The sequence below is a fragment of the Haemaphysalis longicornis genome, unplaced genomic scaffold, assembly GCF_048455015.1.
Source record: "Haemaphysalis longicornis isolate Haplotype H1 unplaced genomic scaffold, Haemaphysalis longicornis Haplotype H1 scaffold_32, whole genome shotgun sequence".
Classification (NCBI taxonomy): Eukaryota; Metazoa; Arthropoda; class Arachnida; order Ixodida; family Ixodidae; genus Haemaphysalis; species Haemaphysalis longicornis.
In genome coordinates, this window is record NW_027526343.1 from 3,531,858 (window position 1) to 3,551,199 (window position 19,342).

General features: G+C 48.3%; 1 protein-coding gene across 1 annotated transcript in view; it reads left to right on the forward strand.

Annotated features, from left to right (window-relative positions):
- Positions 1-16,467, forward strand: part of LOC144177829 (uncharacterized protein C14orf119-like) — a 31,658-nt gene extending 15,191 nt beyond the window's left edge. The window contains exons 3-4 of the mRNA XM_077705408.1: positions 4,225-4,532; positions 16,328-16,467. Of these exons, the coding sequence (XP_077561534.1) occupies positions 4,225-4,514 (290 nt within the window). The 3' untranslated portion in view covers positions 4,515-4,532; positions 16,328-16,467. The remainder of the gene's footprint in view (positions 1-4,224; positions 4,533-16,327) is intronic.
- Positions 16,468-19,342: the final 2,875 nt, after the last annotated feature.

The following is a 19,342-nucleotide window of genomic DNA, read 5'->3' on the forward strand; positions in this document are numbered from 1 at the left end:
GCACTTTAAAGATCCCCAGGTGGTCACAATTAATCTGGAGCCCTCAACTACGGCACGCCTCATTGCTTGCGCTGTGTCGGCGTGTTAAACCCCACAATCAATCGTCAATCAATCAATATCATCAGTGTCACCTCCGAACATGTCAGGCACAATTGAATTCTATTGTCGCTACTGGCACAGTGAGAGCTTGGTTTCGTCTTGAAGCGCGTACAACGAATGCGGCTTCGTTTCGAATGTACACATGTCGCACAAACATCTGCCTCGAGGATGTGATTATTCCAATACCTGACTACCACTTGTGCTTTTTAAAAATAAGCCACGCAAAAATGTTGAGCACAGTGCAAGACTATGCATCGTTAAATATATGCTCATTCACGCCTTCAAGAAAAGTTAATGAAACCACGGAATAATAAATGGTCTGGAAGTTGGGGTGAAACACAATACCTCGTTCAAGAATGAAAAAAAAAAACAAAAAACAAAAAACAGTGTAGCTTCAGAAATGCTAAAATTGTTCGTCTAAACTTCAGCCAGGTAGAAACCAACAGATCCAACTAGATGGGAAATGCACTGCTATTGCACCAAGCATTGGGGAGGGGGGAATGAACGTTTTCGTGATCACGCACACAAGCTGCGCGTTGGACTTCAATAAACAGTTGATCACCCGGTGGACGCATCTTTTGAAGGGCAGGGTGGGCAGTTTACAAACAATAAACGGTGTGGTTGGAAGAGTGTGGTATCTGAGAAGGCAATCTGATATCAGTTTATGCTAGTCTCTGCAGGCTTCCTGTGTCGTATGACGATGTTTCACAGAAGTGTTTAGTCGCGGACGCGGCTTACTCTATAGGCTCCGGAACGATCGCCGGGTGGCGCTGCAGTCTCCCCGGAGGGGGAGTACGCCGGGGCGGCCGCCTATTCGGCACGTGTTTTTTTCGCTGCGCGTGCAGCATTTCTCGCGCTAGGAAGAGGGCTAGGTAAAATTTTCTTTCGACTTATGAAAGCATACACATTAGCACGTATCCAGCAAGTTCGGTTTACACGTGGAGTAGCTACTGGGTCCATTTTTGCGGTGCTTGTCTTGTCGTCTGCTAGAGACGCGTCATCTGCTACGCGCCGCTCGAACGGCCGAGCGCCCCGGCAGTTTCACGGGATAAAGAGTGCTCTTGTGGGCGACCCTTGGCTGGTCTAACCACCTCAGTCATCGCGAAACGACTGCGTCTGGTGAACGGCTTTTCAGCGCCCTAAGCAGACGCCCCCCGGCCCGCTCCTCCGCGTCTGGCAAGTGCACGCGCAGCTCGCGCTGTCTCCCGCACCGCCTGAGGCATCCGGCCTCCTACTCATGAATGCGAACAAAGCAACCGCCGGCTGCACGAGCCACTTACGCCAGCACGTACAAAGAGCGGCAGGAACACTCCCCTTTAGCCCGAAACGAAAAGATGAAACTGAAAGCGAAGCAAACCTCCCTTATTGTTGCATGGTCAGCTGCCACGACAGTAACAAGGCGAAAGAAGAGGATCCATTCGTTAAATTCTGCATATTCCCTGCGAAAGCGCACCAAAAGGATAGACGGTAAGCATGGATCACTGCGGTTCGAAAGGTGAAATAAGTTGACACATTTTTGTTTGTATCTGTGTGCTTTCAGTTTACATTACCCGGCTTTGAAAATGCGAACTAGTGTTCTAACGAGTCCTCCCCTCTACACTTTTTTTAATGCATGCTCCCAATGATTGTTTTCCGCTATAATAAATGAACTTCGGAGTTGTTTAGCCGGTGCCGTTCGATATCGTCCATATATAACACAATAGGTTGACATTTTGCATGGGTGAAAAAAAAAAAGTTTCTAGCGATTTACCTGGCTGTAGTAGCTTTGGTCCGTCTTGTCATTGTGACTTGTGTTCTGGACGGGATTGCTGCGTTGTTCGCTTTTTTCCCACATTTAGAAATACTGGTAATTAAAAGAGGTATACACCAAATTCTGTATATTATAGTAATTAAAAGTTATACACCACAAGCTGTTCTGTTGTTTCCGCGAACTGTCACGCTAACCCATACTTGTACTCCAAGCGGGTGACAAACATTGCGAACAAAAATTCCTTCAAGGACAAGTAAAATGGAAATGCGGCGCTGTCAGCGCACCCCTTAATTAGCGTGTGCCTTTCTAATGCGTTTTTATAAGATGCAGCTGATTGTTTCAAGAGTAAGAAAGAACCTATTAACCATAATCAATCACGTTTATCTTACATTTCTTGCAAGCCTCAGTGTTTCTGCAGTCCAGAAAGTCCGGATGTCCGAAGCGCGAGCACGCGAAGGGAGTAACAAACAAGAGAAAAGTACGCTGTGACCACCTGAACAGCTGTCGCCTTGCAGAAGAAAAAAAGCAGCCGGCGACCACCGAACAACGCGTTTCCCCCCTTAAAATCGTCGGGGCAGTCTGCCGGTTGAGCAGCTGGAAGCAGGCAGCACGTCTGTAGCAGACGACAAGACAAACATCGACAAAAATGACTCAGTAACTACTGTACGCTTAAACCAAACTTGCTGGACACGTGCTAATGTGTATACTTTCATAAGTCGAAAGAAAATTTTACCCAGCCCTCTTCCTAACGCGAAAAATGCAGCACGCGCGCAGCGGAAAACGCATGTGCCAAAGCGGCTGCCGCCGCCGCGTACTCCCCCGGAGGGGAGAGGGCAGCGATTCCCTCGCCCGGCAAACTTTAGCTTCGCCTCCCTATAAGCCCATCACAGCACTGGCCGCAGCAGATATATGTAGCAGACGATGAATGTTCGCGAGCGCTCAACTCAGGGCAAGATGACCCCCAGCATTAAATTCTTTTGTCATTAAATTCTTTGTGCGTTAAATTCATTATTAATGCACTATTATCATTATTATTATTATTATTATTATTATTAATGTGCATTAAATGCATTAAATGTGCATTAAATTCTTTGTCCGGTGGATTAAAGAATTCAATGCATTAAGGGGACACGCGGGTTGGAAAATCGCCATTTTTTCGAAATATGCCGTTTTTCTTTTTTTTTCACTTGCATTATCATCGTGACTATCCTTCTTTCATGGGTAAAAAAATTAAAACTAAATACGAACGAGAACTTAGTGAAAATTATGTCTGAATGACTCTTGGTGAGCTTAGAAATCATGCAATCAGAATGTATTTTGGGGTAAAGTCTGTTGTCCCAGCAATCTCCTCCCGTAAGAATTATGAAAATCCGTTCACTATCACCGAAACTACGCGCGATGAGAAATCGCACATAATTGTCCCCTCTCAACTCGACTGCGGACTGTTCGGCGGCCTTTGATATATGACTGGCCGGGGAGTTTTCTCATTTTGTCTGCAACGTGGAGGGGTATATTTCTGTTATGATGCCGCAAAAAAGCAGGCATGGCGTCCTGCTCACAGGCACGCGCTCAGGCTGGTAGGGCGGGCGCCCAAAACACAAAAGAAATGCCAAAACTGTGTGTACAGGCTCAGGCGTAGAAGAGGTTTGTACACAGTGCCGACGACGGCGGATCGTCACAGGAAATGATAGAAATTAGCCGCAAAGTTGACCAGTGACAGCTGATCGGACAGCCATGGCCCAAATGACGTCGTTCAGGCCATGCCAGGGGTGAATAATAGAGGAAATTGAAGAGAGCGCAGTTGGTTTGTCCGCGTCTTTCACAGCGATTTGAGCGCTCACCGCTTCACAAGCACGTGTAATATTTGGCTCAGGTATTCCTGGCAGTGTAATGTAAACGTTGCGCAGGTTTACTCGCACTACTCAAAGAGTGTAACAGGGTCCCTTTAATAACCCACTCTTATGAAATAAATCTTGTCTTCTAAATCAGGAAGCACTGAATAAGGCAGTGTTTGCTGATGTTTCCGCAGTCTTTCCCTTCATGACTCACGGCAGCAGCCACAAGCATTCGAGTGCTGTTTTCTGTCGTCTTGGTGTGGAAAGCGCTCTCAAGCAGAGATGAAGACAGAAGGAAGAGACCACGCGGTGCTAACTTGCAGCTGTTTGTTGTCTGTTCCTTCTGTCTTCATCCCGGTTTGGAAGCGCTTTCCACACCAAGATGAAGGTTTATCAACCAGCCCAGTTGTCCGTTCTGCTACCTTCTGTCGAGCCCAGTCGACCCCTGTTTTCCCAAACCACAGACCGGTTTCTGATGCAGAAAGGGGCCTGCGGGGAGTTTCTGAGCTATTGTGATCATTGGGTGACCACGCGGCGCAGGCGAGCTGTGCGGCCAGCTGGGCGGCCTGTCGCTGTCGTGCCACCCGCCCGTGCTGCGGTGCCAGCTGTCCCTGTGCGAGGCCTACTTCAGCTCGTGGGGGCCCCGCGGCGTGTGGGAGCTGGTGGACCTGCTCGCCCACCGGGACGGGGACTTTGTGGGCCGCCTGCTGGCCTCGCTGGCGCAGCGCTCGGCCGCTGAGGACCCTTTCCTGGCGCAGCCGCCACTCTACCCTGACCCTGCCGCTGCCACTGCCGCCACTCCACTAGAGGAGGAGGCGCTGGAGCAGTGAGGGAACGACGAGAACAGGGTGGGTGTGTCTCCTCGCCCGCTTTTCACTCCGGTGCGTGGAATGACGCTCGGGCAATCCTCCCCAGGCAGCGAGAGACCTGTACTCGGTTACAACTTAAGAACGGCAACGGAAGTTTCCGCTGTGCCTCATCACCGCAGCCGGACGTTACTCCGCGCGCCACAAGTAGTGCATTACTGGGAATATCTTGAACATGGCACGAGCCGTTCCCGTAATTTTCTGTACTTAATATGCTTGTGAAGTACTGCAGCGACGGCAGACAAATTACGCGAGGAACGGCAGATGATATCACGCATTCATAGCAATCCCCTTTCAAAACGTGTGCGCCCGTTGACATCCGGGTCCGTTGCTTAGACGGAGTGATTATTATATGAGCTATTGCCATTCTTAACTTGTTCCCGAGTATAGGAAATTGAAGCCGTTCCACTCAGTGTGAAAGCTGTCGGAAGTGCGGAGCAGTGATTCGCCGTAACGGGTGGCGGCGCTGTTATTTGCTCACTGCTACCACCCATCATACTGTGAAGGAAAGTTTGACACCCACCTAAATGCAGCCATACGGCTATGAAGGAAGAAAGCTGTACGGCTTTCTCAGAAGCTTCGCAGTTGAAGAAAAATTTGTCCTGGATCAGGAAGAATTTTTCTTTAGCTGCAAAGTTTCTGAGAAAGCTGTATAGCTTTCTTCCTTCGTAGCCGTATGGCTGCATTTAGGTGGGTGTCAAACTTTCCTTCACAGAAACCTACTCCACCTTGGGGATTTCTCCTAAATTTGGTTGATTAACACCCATCACACTGTTCACCACCCTGTCTCACTCCTTTCGTGATGAATTGAACGAAGGTCTGTCCAACGCGTTTCAAATTTCCTGCCTCCACCGTGCTAGCGCAGGCCTGCCTGAAACAGCACGAGTTGGAATTTTGGTCTTTTTGCACTTGGTTTCATGTCGCACGTGCCAGATTGGTCTTGGTTTCATGTACTTGGTTTGATGTCGCACTTGGTTTCATGTCGCACGTGCCAGAGCCTTACTGTGCAGTTTTGAACACGTCTTCTGCGGCCACGTTTTTCACTTACTATCGAAAAAACCAGCCCAACAAGCGTTCCTAACTCAATGAACGTGGGGCTGCCGGTTATACACACAGATTTTGCCTCAAATGTGCCTGCGGCTTTCTTTGCGCTAAACAACGGGGAGATGTATGACACATGCCAGCGGTTCATGAGTTATGAATGGTTATGACTATACAAACCACTTGGCTTTCGAAGCCTTTGTTTGGGTCTCTTATGTTGCTGGGCTGCTTGATTGCAGTGATGGCTAGGCAGCGTGACAGCGAATGAGCTGCGATGGCAAGGCAGGCCCCTAAAGTGCTCTGCACCTAAAGCCACCCTCCTGCCTTCTATGTCTTCGATGGGTTGCGCAGTGCTACCTGGGGCAATTTGGTCCCTGGTGCCACCAGTGAATGAACTAATGAACTCGTACTTCTATCGAGCGTTAACACAGGACGAAGAAGGAAAAGACGAAACACACGCTAGACTTTCAACTTGGTTTATGCAAAAGGAAACAAGAAAACACGCAAATAGTATGTACATGATTCGAAAACAAAAAACGAAACAAAGAAGCACATGATTCCCTGGAAATGAAATGGGAAATGAAACGTTTTTTTGTTTTCGAATCTTGTACATACTATATACGTGTTTTCTTGTTTCCTTTTGCATAAACCAAGTTGAAAGTCTAGCGTGTGCATCGCCTTTTCCTTCTTCGTCCTGTGTTAAAGTTCGCTAGAAGTATGAGTTCATTAGTCAGTAACCAACTCTCCCAGGTGGGAAAGGAAGAGATGGGTCGCTGCACTGCTACACCCTCTGACATTCTGGATCCAGTCTCCCTATCGCTTCCCAACTGCCGTATGCTCTCCACTGATGCATGCCGAAGTGGTGGGGCTATTTCTATGACGCTGGCTAAGCCCTCACTGTGGGAAAAGCCTTGCCTGACACCCTGCCTGACTTCACGTACTTACTTGGCGCGTCGTCAAAGTGTGTGGGCGCGCCAAAAGACATCCCACTCTGGGCTTGTCATCTCAGTCATTTGCTAGCTGCACATCGTGAGCTCCGAATTACAATCACGGGTTTCCTTGATTTCCATAATTTTCCTCCCTAAAGACTGGAGTGTGCCACTTGATTTCAGATGACACTCACTGCACAAGAACTTATTCCCCAAGTTTGGGAAAAAAAACGCCAATCAGAGGTGGCAAAATTACTTCTACAAAGTAATTAAATTACATTACTCATTACGTTCCTAGAATTTTCTAAAATGTAATTAAATTACATTAGAAATTACAGGTGGCCGAAAGTAATGACATTACATTACTCTTTACAGCCGAAAGTAATTTAGTTACTGTAATTTCATTACTGCCAAGTCTGCCGCCAATAAATGTCACCCCCTTGCCAGTTTACAATAATCTGCAAAGCTCCGTCAGCATTAAGCAAGCAGCGCTCTTACAACTTACTTGCAGCAACATCACCTGTGCTAGAGTCAGGGCCACCTGTTATACGAGGGGCTTACAAGCACACACGCATGCATGCACAAAGGTCTTAATGTCTGAACACAATCTCAAGTAAAACTTTCCCACCTTTCCACGCTGAGTAGCATGGAAACAAAAATTTTGTTGTCCTCCTCGCTCTTGGTCTGGCATCGCATCAGCCACCGCCGTGCCTCCAACTCAAAACGGTGCAGTCAAGGGTTTATCGTGCGCATTTGCGCACTCACGACTGCTGCGTTGTCATAGGCAGAGTCTGCCACCAGCGTGTCTGCACGTAGTCGTTGAACCACGTAGGGGCACCGCATGGTGTCCTGTCCCGCTCTAGGCCTATCGTCTGCTACCCGCGATAGTGGACGTTGAATTGGAATTGCGGGTTTCCAGGATTTACCTACTATGTTCCGCTTTTAGGCATATGCCAGCTGGTAACACAGTTGCTTCCGCTGAAGCACAGCCACAGTTGTTGGCTCATGCATCAAGCTGGCACTGAACAGGTGCGTTGGGGAGTGAAGTTGCACAGATTACACCAGTAGTGCAAATGAAGGGAAGAGTTTCGTGCTAATTTCAGCACTAGAGGGACAAGTGCCACTCTCGAATGGTGTGCTGATGTAGGGATGCCATTGCAGTTGACAGTGACCTGGCTTGCAAGATGACTTCTTGTGGAAAGCCCGCAAAACAAAAAAATAGTTTTTCTCTTGGTCATCTTGCATAAAGTTTTTGAAACGTGCGTGATGGGGATGTCCTGTATGAGCTGTCCGGTCATATTGTTACGTGGTGGCAGGCCACATGGCATGAATCATGAGAGGGACGGAGTGTTGTGTTTACAAGATGTCGGCCTTGAGAGACTTAAAGCCACGCTACGTGCCACACACCTCTTTCTTAGAGGAGGGTTGCCAACGGCTATGAGCCACTGCCCACTTCATTATCCAACGTCAGTACAGTCATACCCAGATATATCCAACCCCAAGGTGATCGCTAAATGGTTCGATATAGCATCGGTCATTCAAAATATAAAATGTGCCTGTCTCAAGGTTATTTGAGAACTCCGCACAACCTTGAGAGCTTTCCAAGATTGTGACGAGTGGTGAATTCGAAGCAAGAAAAATTTGAACCACAGCGCGATGACCACCGCACTTTATTTAGCATGAAAAAGTCTGCGAGATTCGCTTGCCTCTTCATCTCCATCATATAAAGTTCACCAGACTTTCTGCAAGTTTACAAATGCCGTCCAAATGAGAAAACCCGGTGTTGTCCACCGTGCCACAACAGTGAAAAACAGTGACAAATCTAAACACTAATGCAAGCTCGGCTGCAGTAGGTGATTGGGAAACTTGTCAGGGCTGCTAGTAGGGTCGCTTATTGGGCATTGGTGATGTCCGCCACAACATGCACATCGTCGTCGGCACTCGTGCAATCGTGTGCCTTTGTGTCATTCAGAATGTTGCATGGGGATGCAGACAGCTCCCTAAATTCTCTCGAGGCACTCAGTGCCGTCATCTTCGGTACCCACTTCGTACACGACTCGCTCTGGAACGGCCAGGCCGAACCGTGTGGCCTTCGCCTTTACGCCAGGTTTGGTGCTCGGTATCGCGCTCCAAAAATTGTGAGAAATTTTGAATACCTCTGCAGCCGACGTCTTCTCGCCGTCCTGTACCTGTTGAAGAATGTCCGCTTTCGTTGCTAAATCCAAATTCTTCCTTTTTTTGTGACGACTCCAAAACGTGTGCAGCAGACAAAACAAACGTGCACCACACTGCATCGGTCCCCCTGTTCAAGGCCATCGAAATCATCATCATTGCATCAGCATCGCCGTGAGCAATCATCATCATCGCCTCCACCCCGTCAGGAGAAGTGCTTTGTAAAGGCGCTTGCGGTGGGGTGTTTGCCATATCGAATGTGCCCGTGATCAAGAGTTTGATACAGACGCGCAAAAGCGCTATACTGCTGCAAGGGATTTCCATGGGATGTTGAGACTGTCTGACATAGACAATATAGACAATAATAGACAATTCGATGTATCCGGGCTCAGTATATCTGGGTTCAACTGTAAAACTTCAAGCAGTGGTGGTCCCAGGGAGGGGGGGCGCAGGGGGCGATCGCTCCCCCCAAAGAGGTCCTCAGCTTCTTATTTATTGTTTTTTTTTTTTTTTTTTAAGCATCCCACTTGTGCGAGGTCACAAACGTGTTGCGACTGTCAGAAATTCGGGCTCGAGATTCGGGCTCGAGCCAGCCGTTGCACCCCCTAAGGGGAGCCAAAAGAAATTACACTATCTTCCCGTGGGGAACCATGAGGAGGATGAGAAGCATCATAGGGGTTCCGTGTAGGTTTCATTGTATTGCCGTTATGTTGTTTCATTTATCGGAGCAAGAATGGGAACGTAGTGTGAACCCCCATGTAGAGACAGAGAAATGTAGAGAAATGTAGAGACAGCGAAGAGACCGACACCGGCGTTACCTGATCAAACACCTCCTGGTTCTCGTCTTTCTTTATGCATGGCGTGCTCACGCTCCTACCCCGTTGCCCGTACTCTTCGTCCTCTTCTCTGGTTGAGCTGCAAGGCGCGTGGCGCTTCCCGCCACAGCTTTCCCACGGGAAATTCAACATTTTCGTATAAAGTTTTCAGTTCGTCGTTTCCATTGACGTTCAGCTTCGCGTGCCTTCGTTGCATCAGTAGCTCCTTGGCATAGTTTGAATGAGTCAAGGACATAAGGCGCGTTCGTAGTACTTGCTCCTGTCTCGGTTTTGTAGCGCAGTGGGAAGAGCGCCACGTATACCTCCCGTTCGGCCAGACAGTCGTGGAATCGAAACCGGGCGGCGCTAACTATTTCTTTTTTATATAGCGTAGGGAGAGAGGTGCGGACGCCGGACGACGAAGGGTCGACTAAGATGTGCTTTGCATCTAAAACAACTGTGTCGCTAAGGGATTTGTGCGCAAGCGGGTCACTTGCGCACAAATCACTTCCTCCGCAGAACTGGCGCAAGAGGGAGGGGGGGGGGGGGGGGGGGGGGGGGGGGGGGGGCGTTTCTTTCTTCGCCCCCCAACCCCCAATTCGCCCCCCCCCCCCCCAAAAAAAAAAAAGTGACCAGTCTCTGGGACCGCTACTGGCTGGGTACGCAACCACGTCAATATGGAGGCATAACACGGGACGTTGAAACACGTATGAAGCGTAAAATGCAGGCATGGATGGGGCGGAAGCTGTCGATATTTGCTCGGGCAGAGCTGTGTAATGTATTTCTCGCTTACAAACAATTTTATATTCTGCACGTCCTTAGCTGTGCACGAAATAAGGTTCAAGCATTTCGTAGAGTGTTGGCTACCTTCGTCTGGCAATCAAAGTGGGAGCTCATGCACCGCGATAACCATTTCCTCCCGTTAAGGTCTGGTGCACTGGATTGGTGCATTTGTTTGTACATCAACTCGCCTCGCAGTTCTTCTTTTTCAAAAGGGCCGTTTCATCTGTTTTTAAATGTTTGTATTCGGCATAAGTTGAGTGCCCATGTGCCTTTTTTATTTGCTCCTACCCACTTCGAAAATCTTAAGCAGTTTTGGGGCTTTCTTAAAGACGTTGCTGACACTTTCAAGTTTCTTATTGTGCGTTTTTCTCTCGAGTATACCTGTGCGGTCTCTCCAAGAAGGAATTGACGGGTGTTTTAATTGGAAGTATATTTCCGATGCCCATTTTCCCCAACCATATGTGATGGTTTTAGACAATAGTGTGTTGAAACGAGTCAAGAAAATGTGCATCCAGGAGGCTGCAAAAACTTTCTTTTTTAAGTTGTACTCCCCCCCCCCCCCCCCAGTAGCGGTCCCAGAAAATGGTTTTAGGGGGGTCGAATGTTTTTTTTTTTTTTTTTTTGGGGGGGGGGGGGGGGGTTCCTTTTTGCGCAAATTCTGCGGAGGAAGTGATAAACATGCAGCCATGTGCGCGTATGCGGTGTAACCCACTTGCGCACAAATCACTTGGCGACACAGTGCTTTCTAGCGCCCGCTAGGCGGTGCAACGGCTGACTCGAGCCCGCATTTCTGATAATCGCAACAGTGTTACGGCCGCGCACAAGCGGGATTTAACCTCGCGCAAGTGGAATGCTTTAAAAAAAACAAAAAAATAGGAAGCTAATGACCTGTTTGGGGGGGGCGATCGCCCCCTTCGCCCCCCCCTTGGGACCGCCACTGACTTCAAGCAGTGTTGGGGCCACGAGACAAGCTGCTAGTCTGTTTTACTAAAAAGACTGCTTTGTCCCGATAAGGATGATGCCAGTTTTATCGTCCACTTTATAAAATAATGGAGATATGGAGGGAAATGTATGAAGCAGTGGTACGAACCAGTCACTTTCTGGCGATTTCTCTGTGATATCGACGAGAAATTACACCAGAAATGTTGCTTTTGCGATTGACAGCCACCGACCTAGATGGTAGTGGGGCCCCTGGTTCTGTCTGATCATATTTCTTGAATGCTAACGTGTGGTACAGTTAACTCAGTGCAGTTAACCCACTGGTAACTGATTTTAGTGCTAGCTTAAATTACATCACTCCTGCCTGTGTTGCATCAGTGTAGTGCGAAATTTGAGTTTTCCGGCAGTTATTGCTTTTTTCTCCGGTTAAAGAGAGCATCTTTGGTGGCGGGAATGGAGGTGAGCTGGGCGAGGCAGTTCTTGGGAACGTGCTCAGATCCTCTCAATACCACAAAAGCGATGGCGGGTCTCCTTTGTTATTTCTTTGCCATAGAGCTCAGTTAACACTCTTCTGGAACTGAAAAACCTTATTTTTACAGTTATGAGGATAAAAATTTGAGGACATGCGTAGTTTTTCACTCTGGTTGTAGGAATAAAATTTGTTTTTGTGTAAAACGACTACATTCAAATTTTATTCGGGTTTGTATGCTTGATTTTCTGACAGCCTCTGTAAGAAAACTGCCGGAGGGATGCAGCTGAACAAGGTATCAGTGAACTGTGGACCAACCAAGGAGTGCAATGAGACCAACCGTATCATTCTATCAGGTCTGTAGCAGAAGTTACGACCATGTGAAGTTCGGGCTTGGGAGGCAAAACCGTTTTTTCTGGTTCCCACCTTCCAAGCCCAACCTTCAAACAGTCGTAACTTCTGCTACAGACCGGATAGAATGATACGGTTGGTCTCATTGCACTCCTTGGTTGGTCCATAGTTCACTGATACCTTGTTCAGCTGCATCCCTCCGGCAGTTTTCTTACAGAGGCTGTCAGAAAATCAAGCATACAAACCCGAATAAAATTTGAATGTAGTCGTTTTACACAAAAACAAATTTTATATCTACAATCAGAGTGAAAAACTACGCATGTCCTCAAATTTTTATCCTCGTAACTGTAAAAATGGGTTTTGATGAAAGTCCCACGTGCCCCCTTAAAAAAGAGATAACTGTCACGTTTTGTGGCACGTCTCGACCAGCTCAGAAGAATGGACACGGGAGAATCGTTGGCACGTTTACCACATCACACATTTATTATACACAACTACAACCCCTAAGCATAATGAACAACAAAGCAAACAAAGAACTCAACCAAAGAAATTCCTAAATACTAATTCCTAACAAAAACCCGGAGAAGCCAACAACCCAGGCAGCACAAACCAAACCAAAAATCGCTACACTAAGTCCCTAATAAAGCAAACCGTCCTAGTTCCAGACTATACATTGTCCATGTTAACAATCCTAGCAACAGTTGTCATATAATACCAAGTCCCTAGCGGACGGGCCTACCGCTGTCTCCGGCGCTGACGTGTCGTACTTGTAGCGTGGCCGTTACACGCTGGTAGTCGTAGTTGTCCGCTGCAGCGGTGCCGGTGGTGGTGGGGGTACCGACGTAGTTGTGCGTGGTAGTCACACGGTGGACCGCTTTCAGCTACCCCTCGTGGTAGCCCTCGTATCAGGAGGCAACCCCTGGCCTCGGGGCCGTCGCCGTGGTAGCAGGTAGCACCGGGGAGCTCCGGGAATGTTGCCGCGTGGGGACAGCCAAGGCATTAGTTGACGGTGCGTGCTCGCTGTACGCCGGCACCCGACCGTCGCCGCTGGGGCCACCAAAGCACAGGTTGGTGGTACGACGCGGAAGTAGGAGCCGATGCCACGTCGGTCCTCTCCGGCCCAGGTTGATGTGGCTCTGGTCGGCGGCATGGCCTCGTACTCGTGCCACCTGACCTTCTTGCGGTGGCGTTCTTCTGATCTCCCTCCCTCCCGGCCTGTGCCCCGGGATTAAATAGTCTCTGCCCGGCCGTCGCGGCACTCTCGCATTCGCTGTGCCCGTGTCCGCCGCACGGGTCACCATCACATTGGTCATTTCTCCGCGTGCCTCCCTCGCGTCACCTCGCCATTCGTCCGCCCTCTTCGCGGGAAATTTGCATTCTCTTCCTTCGTCTTCATCTTCGTCGGCCTCTGGCTCCGCTATGACACGTCATCTTTATTCCCAAGGGGGATGGCCCCCTTAATCCTGACAATAACGAGCCAGCTATTCAACATGCCTGAACACACGGCTTCTCTCTCTCTCTTCCTCTCTTTAGTACTTGACCCTAATCTTGTGACACATCAAATGTTTGCAGTGGTTGAGTGCGCACTGGCTGTGAATGTCCTAGAGCTCTCCCCGTACATAGCAAGGGGAACGTACAAGTATTCAGGGCACTGTACACGCGAGTTTGTGACAGTGCTGCTTTGCTTGGAAGCAGGTTTTGCTGCCTATACTGTATTTTTTTTTTTTGTTCCAGTAGAGAGGCAGTAAAACTCCTTAGCACTGTTTGAGTGGCAATGAATCAAGCAAATCTACCTAAAGATATGCAATAAGAAAAACTGGGATGTGCAGTTTCTCAAGCATGCTTCAGTAACTAGCCTGTAGAACAGTGAGAGGCTTGTTTAACAGGGTCAGCGAAATTTTTTTGTGGTATAAAACAAACAGGAAGATGCTATTCTGGAGCTGGTAGCCTTAATGGTGATGTGGCATTCTATATAGGACCAACTTTCAACCCTGGGGTGAGCTAAACTGCAGGTGTTTCAGTATTAGTGTAATAAGGATGTACCGGGTGTGCGAGGTATTTGAGAACAGAGTGTTGACGTCAGGCACAACAGAATATCTCCAACGCAATATCTCCAAATATCTCAATTTTTTTGCGTTATCGCACAGTCACTGCGCCTCTGATCTGCCTGCCCACTCACAAACACTGCGTGCTTAGGTGTGGCAGTAAATATATCATGTATATAAAACATTGAATAAAGCTTATTATTATTATTATTATTAGTCACATATTTTCACAAAACTTTGTGAAGTACTTCTGTTGTGGTTTAATTCCGTAACTACTCAACGAATCCGCCACCAGCAGTAATAAGTGATTCGATTCGGCTTCGCAAACGGCTGCATGCACGGATCTGGTGCTGCTTAGAGATGTTAGCCATTGAGTTAGAAATGGTGGCCCTCAGCCAGTATTTTGTATTGTGCGGTCCTTTGTTGGCCTCTCTCTTTCAACGACACCCCAGACATAGTAGTAAGGAGGATTTAAATCTGGAGAGCTAGGAGGCCACAAGTTGGGAGTGACGGGGTCACAGACGTTGTCAGCCGGGCACTATTGGGTGACGCAGGCGGTGTGGGCAGGAGCCGAACGTTGCTGAAAGACATATCATCTTTCTTTCGAAACACTCTCTATTCATAGCTTTACAACAGTAGCAAGCACATCCACATAACTGGCAGCATTACGGCGGAGTCCTGCAAAAAAGTGTGCCAGCATGCCGTCACCCTCATTGCGGACAATGGATAACACCACCGCTGGAGAAATTACCGGGTTCTCACGATGTTTGACCACTGACTGTGCTTGTTCCTTTTCACTACACCTGCCACGTCACCGCCACAACGCACCACCTCCGTCCGCACTTTGTAAACGAAAGACTTTGCTCCTTTCAGAAAGGTAACAATTTCCAAGTCGCTGTGGTGCGCGGCCCAGGGCGACGAGGACTGCATGGCGTTTTATTTCCTGCTTCAACTTGTACACTTCCATCTCTGAACAAACTGCGCAGTATGAAGCATAAGGGGCTGACGAATGTACGCCTATATATATATATGACGAGCCTGTTGGTGTCTATGGCGATAAGGAATAGCGTCCTCAAATACCTCGCGCACCCGGTATATTCTGATGACCTGCGGTAAGTATAAGGGGCAGTTTCAGGTCACTCCTAGGAAGGAGCGTCGGCAAGGCATGAAAATTAGCGTGATATGTTAAATGCTTGCCAGCATCTCATCAAAGCATGGTGGTATGTCATTCTTGCTTTCCACTTGCCCTCAGGTCCATTTCACAGTAGTAGTACTAACAATGCATTGATTTTATTTTTTACAATACACTTGCATCACGATGGTCCCTGTGACGGGCATTTCATGCCTAACACTATAAATGCAGAAAAAGAGTCAAGACCAAAATGGCTTGAAATGTGTGCTAAAAATGAGCATGCTTGGCTGGCAAAATAGTGCCTTCCTTCGCGAGTGCCACAGTGCCAACGCCTTCGTGTCCAGAAAGCTTTATCTCGGTGTCTCGGAGTTGGAAGCTGGACAGGTTCATCGTCTTTCCCACGGCTTATCATAAGAAAGAAAGCTTGTAAAACAATCAACTTCAGAACACCTCAACTGCCCCAGTACAACTACCCCACTGTGTAGCTGGGCCTTCTTACCGAAAGAGTGTTGACGGGGCGCGCAGCTCGAGCATCGGGATGTCACGAAAGAGGAAAGCCCAAGGCTGCTGGTGTTGCGCCCAATGCCAGAGGCGCTCCGCAAGCACCCTCCCTTGCCACAGCACTGTTCCTTTGTGGGAAGGCCTGTCATTGTTAGTGGAGGAAGTGGTGCGTGTTAGTAGCGCTTGATTGCAGGTGCTCGAAGTGTGTTACGTACATCCGGTGCCCACCTATTTCAAATTCTTCGCAGTGAATGTTTTCTTTGTGTGTTTTTACCGGGTTATGTTCATGGGGATCTGCACTGACTCTTTCCATAAGACGAAGAAGACACGCATGGTGCGTTCACAAGACAAGTGTTTCTAACTGGGTGTTTCTCGTTGTTCAACCAGGTATCTGAGGCCACTGAAGCAGCTGCCTCCTGTGAAATTTTGAAACATTGACGTTATTCGAAAGTGCCGGAAGTTTTCGAAAGGTGCTACTTACTGTCAGAAGCTGAATCAAGCGTTGCGTTATCTGCTACTAAAAATTTCCGACTGTTTGTGCTGTGCTGAAAACAAAGCAGTTGCTTCACAGTGCTGTCGTTGGTCTCTCCTTCGATGCAGTGCACCCCCAAGACAAAAAAGGAGCGTAGTCAAGGGAGAGCGAGATGCTGAGCCAGAAGGGTCCCGCGTGCAGCGCCTCGGAGCAGAGTGCCTACCTGGTGAGCTGGTTCCACGAGTACAGCGACCTTCAGCGCGACGACTTCCTGCGCGTGCTGGCCCGCAAGTACGCCACTGCCTCCCCCTCCACCGAGGGCCTGGAGGAGGTGCTCTCGGCGCTGGCCATTCACCCGGGGGCCCCGCCCTCGCTCTTCCAGTGCCGCATGAGCCTCTTCGACCAGTGGTTCCAGGTAAGCGGGCCGGGGAAGGGCCTTCCGAGTGGCCGATGCGGGGATACCGTACTTTCACGTGTGTAATACCCGTGCCAATCGTCCACGAAAAATGACATGAAGTGCTTAATGCCTTAAGTTTTAATGCCATTAATTTGCTCCTACACACAAAAATCTAATGGCATTCGTTCGACAAACATTAGGAACGCTACACAGAAGTCATTTCATGTTGTCTCCGCATTGGACATACACACCTGGCACATACCTTCCTTCTTATGAAAGAAGATAAACTGAGATGTGAGGAATGCGACCAAGAGCTAACAGTAAACCACGTGTTACTCTCATGTACGAAATTTGAGGTCCTGAGGAAAAAGCATTTTAGGCTGTTCTATGATGGACACATTCCATTTCACCCCAGTCTACTTTTAGGAGAAAACACACTCGTTAAAATTTCCTCCGTTTTTAGTTTTATAAAAGAAGCAGGGCTTCTAAGCAAGCTGTAACGCTGTAACGTGCTGTAACAGTTATTACCCACAAAATACACAAAACCTTGTGTTTGGCGCATGATAGCCTAAGTTGCTTATGTGCCATAAAACACAACACACAACACAACGCATTCGTTCGAATGTCATTTTCGGTTGAAGGAGTTTCACGAAACTCGTTCTCCCTCATGAACGCGTTGAATCTGGCTACTCTCGAACACGATAGGCACCAAATGAAACCAACAAAACTCTCAGCGCCAGAGTATTGACGCGGAAACGTAGCTGAACTTCAGAATAGGACGATTTTTTGTGGCCTCTTGGTGGCGAACTTCTGGAGAAGATGAAGTTCACTAAAACAGCGGCAAAAGGCTGAATGCCATGTTACTTGTTGTTTGGAATATTTCGGATATGGCTACCTCTGGCAGGTGACGGCAGCTGCTGAGGCCACTTTTAGAAACTGCTCTCACCATTTGTTTAAAATTTAAACACTCGTTTTCCTTTACAAAAGCATTTTTAAACCTTCTAAAAAGTTTTGCGTCGCTTTGAGGCCATAACCTGACAGCAAACCGCTACGGCTGTGTTGCATTTTCGGGCAAGGTCCGACAACAAACTGCAAACGGTTAACGGGACACTAAAGGGTGGGAACAAGTTAGCCTGTATCGATGAATTACGGTGCTGAGAATCTGAATACTCCATTCTCATAACTAGCAGTTGTTTAATAAGGCAGACAATGCCAGAAACGGGAGAACACTGGACGGCGCCTCATACGCATTTGGGTACTGTAGTTTGTGACATCACAAAAGTGGTGAACGGCAAGAGCTTGTTGGAAAAGCATGTATAGATTATTTCCCGAAATGGGCAGTTCCTAATGGGTTGAGTGCGTGACATAAGCATAAAGCAGAGCTTTCCGTGAGCTCATAGTATCTAAAAAAACACAGAGTACAGTTTTTATACACTGCGAAGCCGGCTGCCTCCCTCACTATTCACACAGCCATTGTGGTTTCAGTTTTGTTTTCGTCAAGCATTGGCGCGGAACGAGCAAAGCCAGTAACCTACGACGATGAGTGCTTGAGCTTCTGCAAGCAGCATACCCGGCAGGAACAAGCTAAAGAACCTTCATTACAAGCGGCAAAAGGAACAAGATGCACTGCAGGTGGTTTAAGCGACCCTCCTGACCTTCTACTCTCCCATTCCTCATGCGCTGAAGGAGAAGTAGGATGAAAAGTAACACTTCATCTAAAGTGTTGCTCTCGGTAAAGGGCACCCGGTTCAAACATAATCGCCCGTGAAATGAACTTACAAAACGAGCGGTCAGCTGACCGATCTGGCCTTGAGCTTTCCCGTTGGTCTCAAGTTGCAATTGATAATCTGTAAAGTTTGCACCATGCGAGAGAAGATACCGTATTTATTCGAATGTAGGCCGGCCCCGATTCTAAGCCGACCCCCGAAAGTCCGAAGGCGTGAAAAACTTACCTCGAATGTAGGCCGAACAAAAACGCGAGGTCAGCGTTCACAAAAAGATAACACGTTTATTGAACAGGAAGATGCGGTGCTGGAACTCAACCAGTTTCTCTTGAAAATCACCGGGCAACTTCTGGACGATTGAGGTTCGAAGACGGAGGCTAAAGCCGAAGTGCTTCATGAATTTCTGTAGCCAGCCCCGACTGGCTTTGAAGTGTGCCCGCGATAAGCCTCGTTCCCTTAAAAGCTCCTTGCTTTTGCCTGGAGCATTTCCGTCGTTACTGGAAGGGCAGCTGCTCGCTGCGTCTGAACGAAGTCAGCCAATGCCATCTCCATTTCATGGTGACGGCATTCTCGTGGTTCGGTGATTGCCAACCTCGTTGCGGCGCACGCAGATATCCTCTCCCGTTACGTCCTCCAACGACGGACATTTTTTTCATCCACGCCGAAGTCCCGCCAGGCTTGAACGTTCGACGACAACTCCGCGGCTAAAACAACTTTTCTTTTAAAAGCGGCACTATAATGGCACCGCTTCTTTTTGCGCTGTCAAAACCAAACGCCACACCGCACGCAGGCCACTGTCCGCACAATTCAAAATGGCGGCCTATGGCCCTTAAGTGGCTACTGGCTCGTCTAGTAATGGCTACAATACTTTCTTTTCTGGGTGGCGCTAGCTGCGCGCTACTTCACTTGGAAATTGGCGCGTATTTCAAAATCCTCGAATCTAAGCCGACCCTGGAGTTTGATATATCAGTATTTCAAAAAAAACTATCGGCTTAGATCCGAATAAATACGGTAATATGATA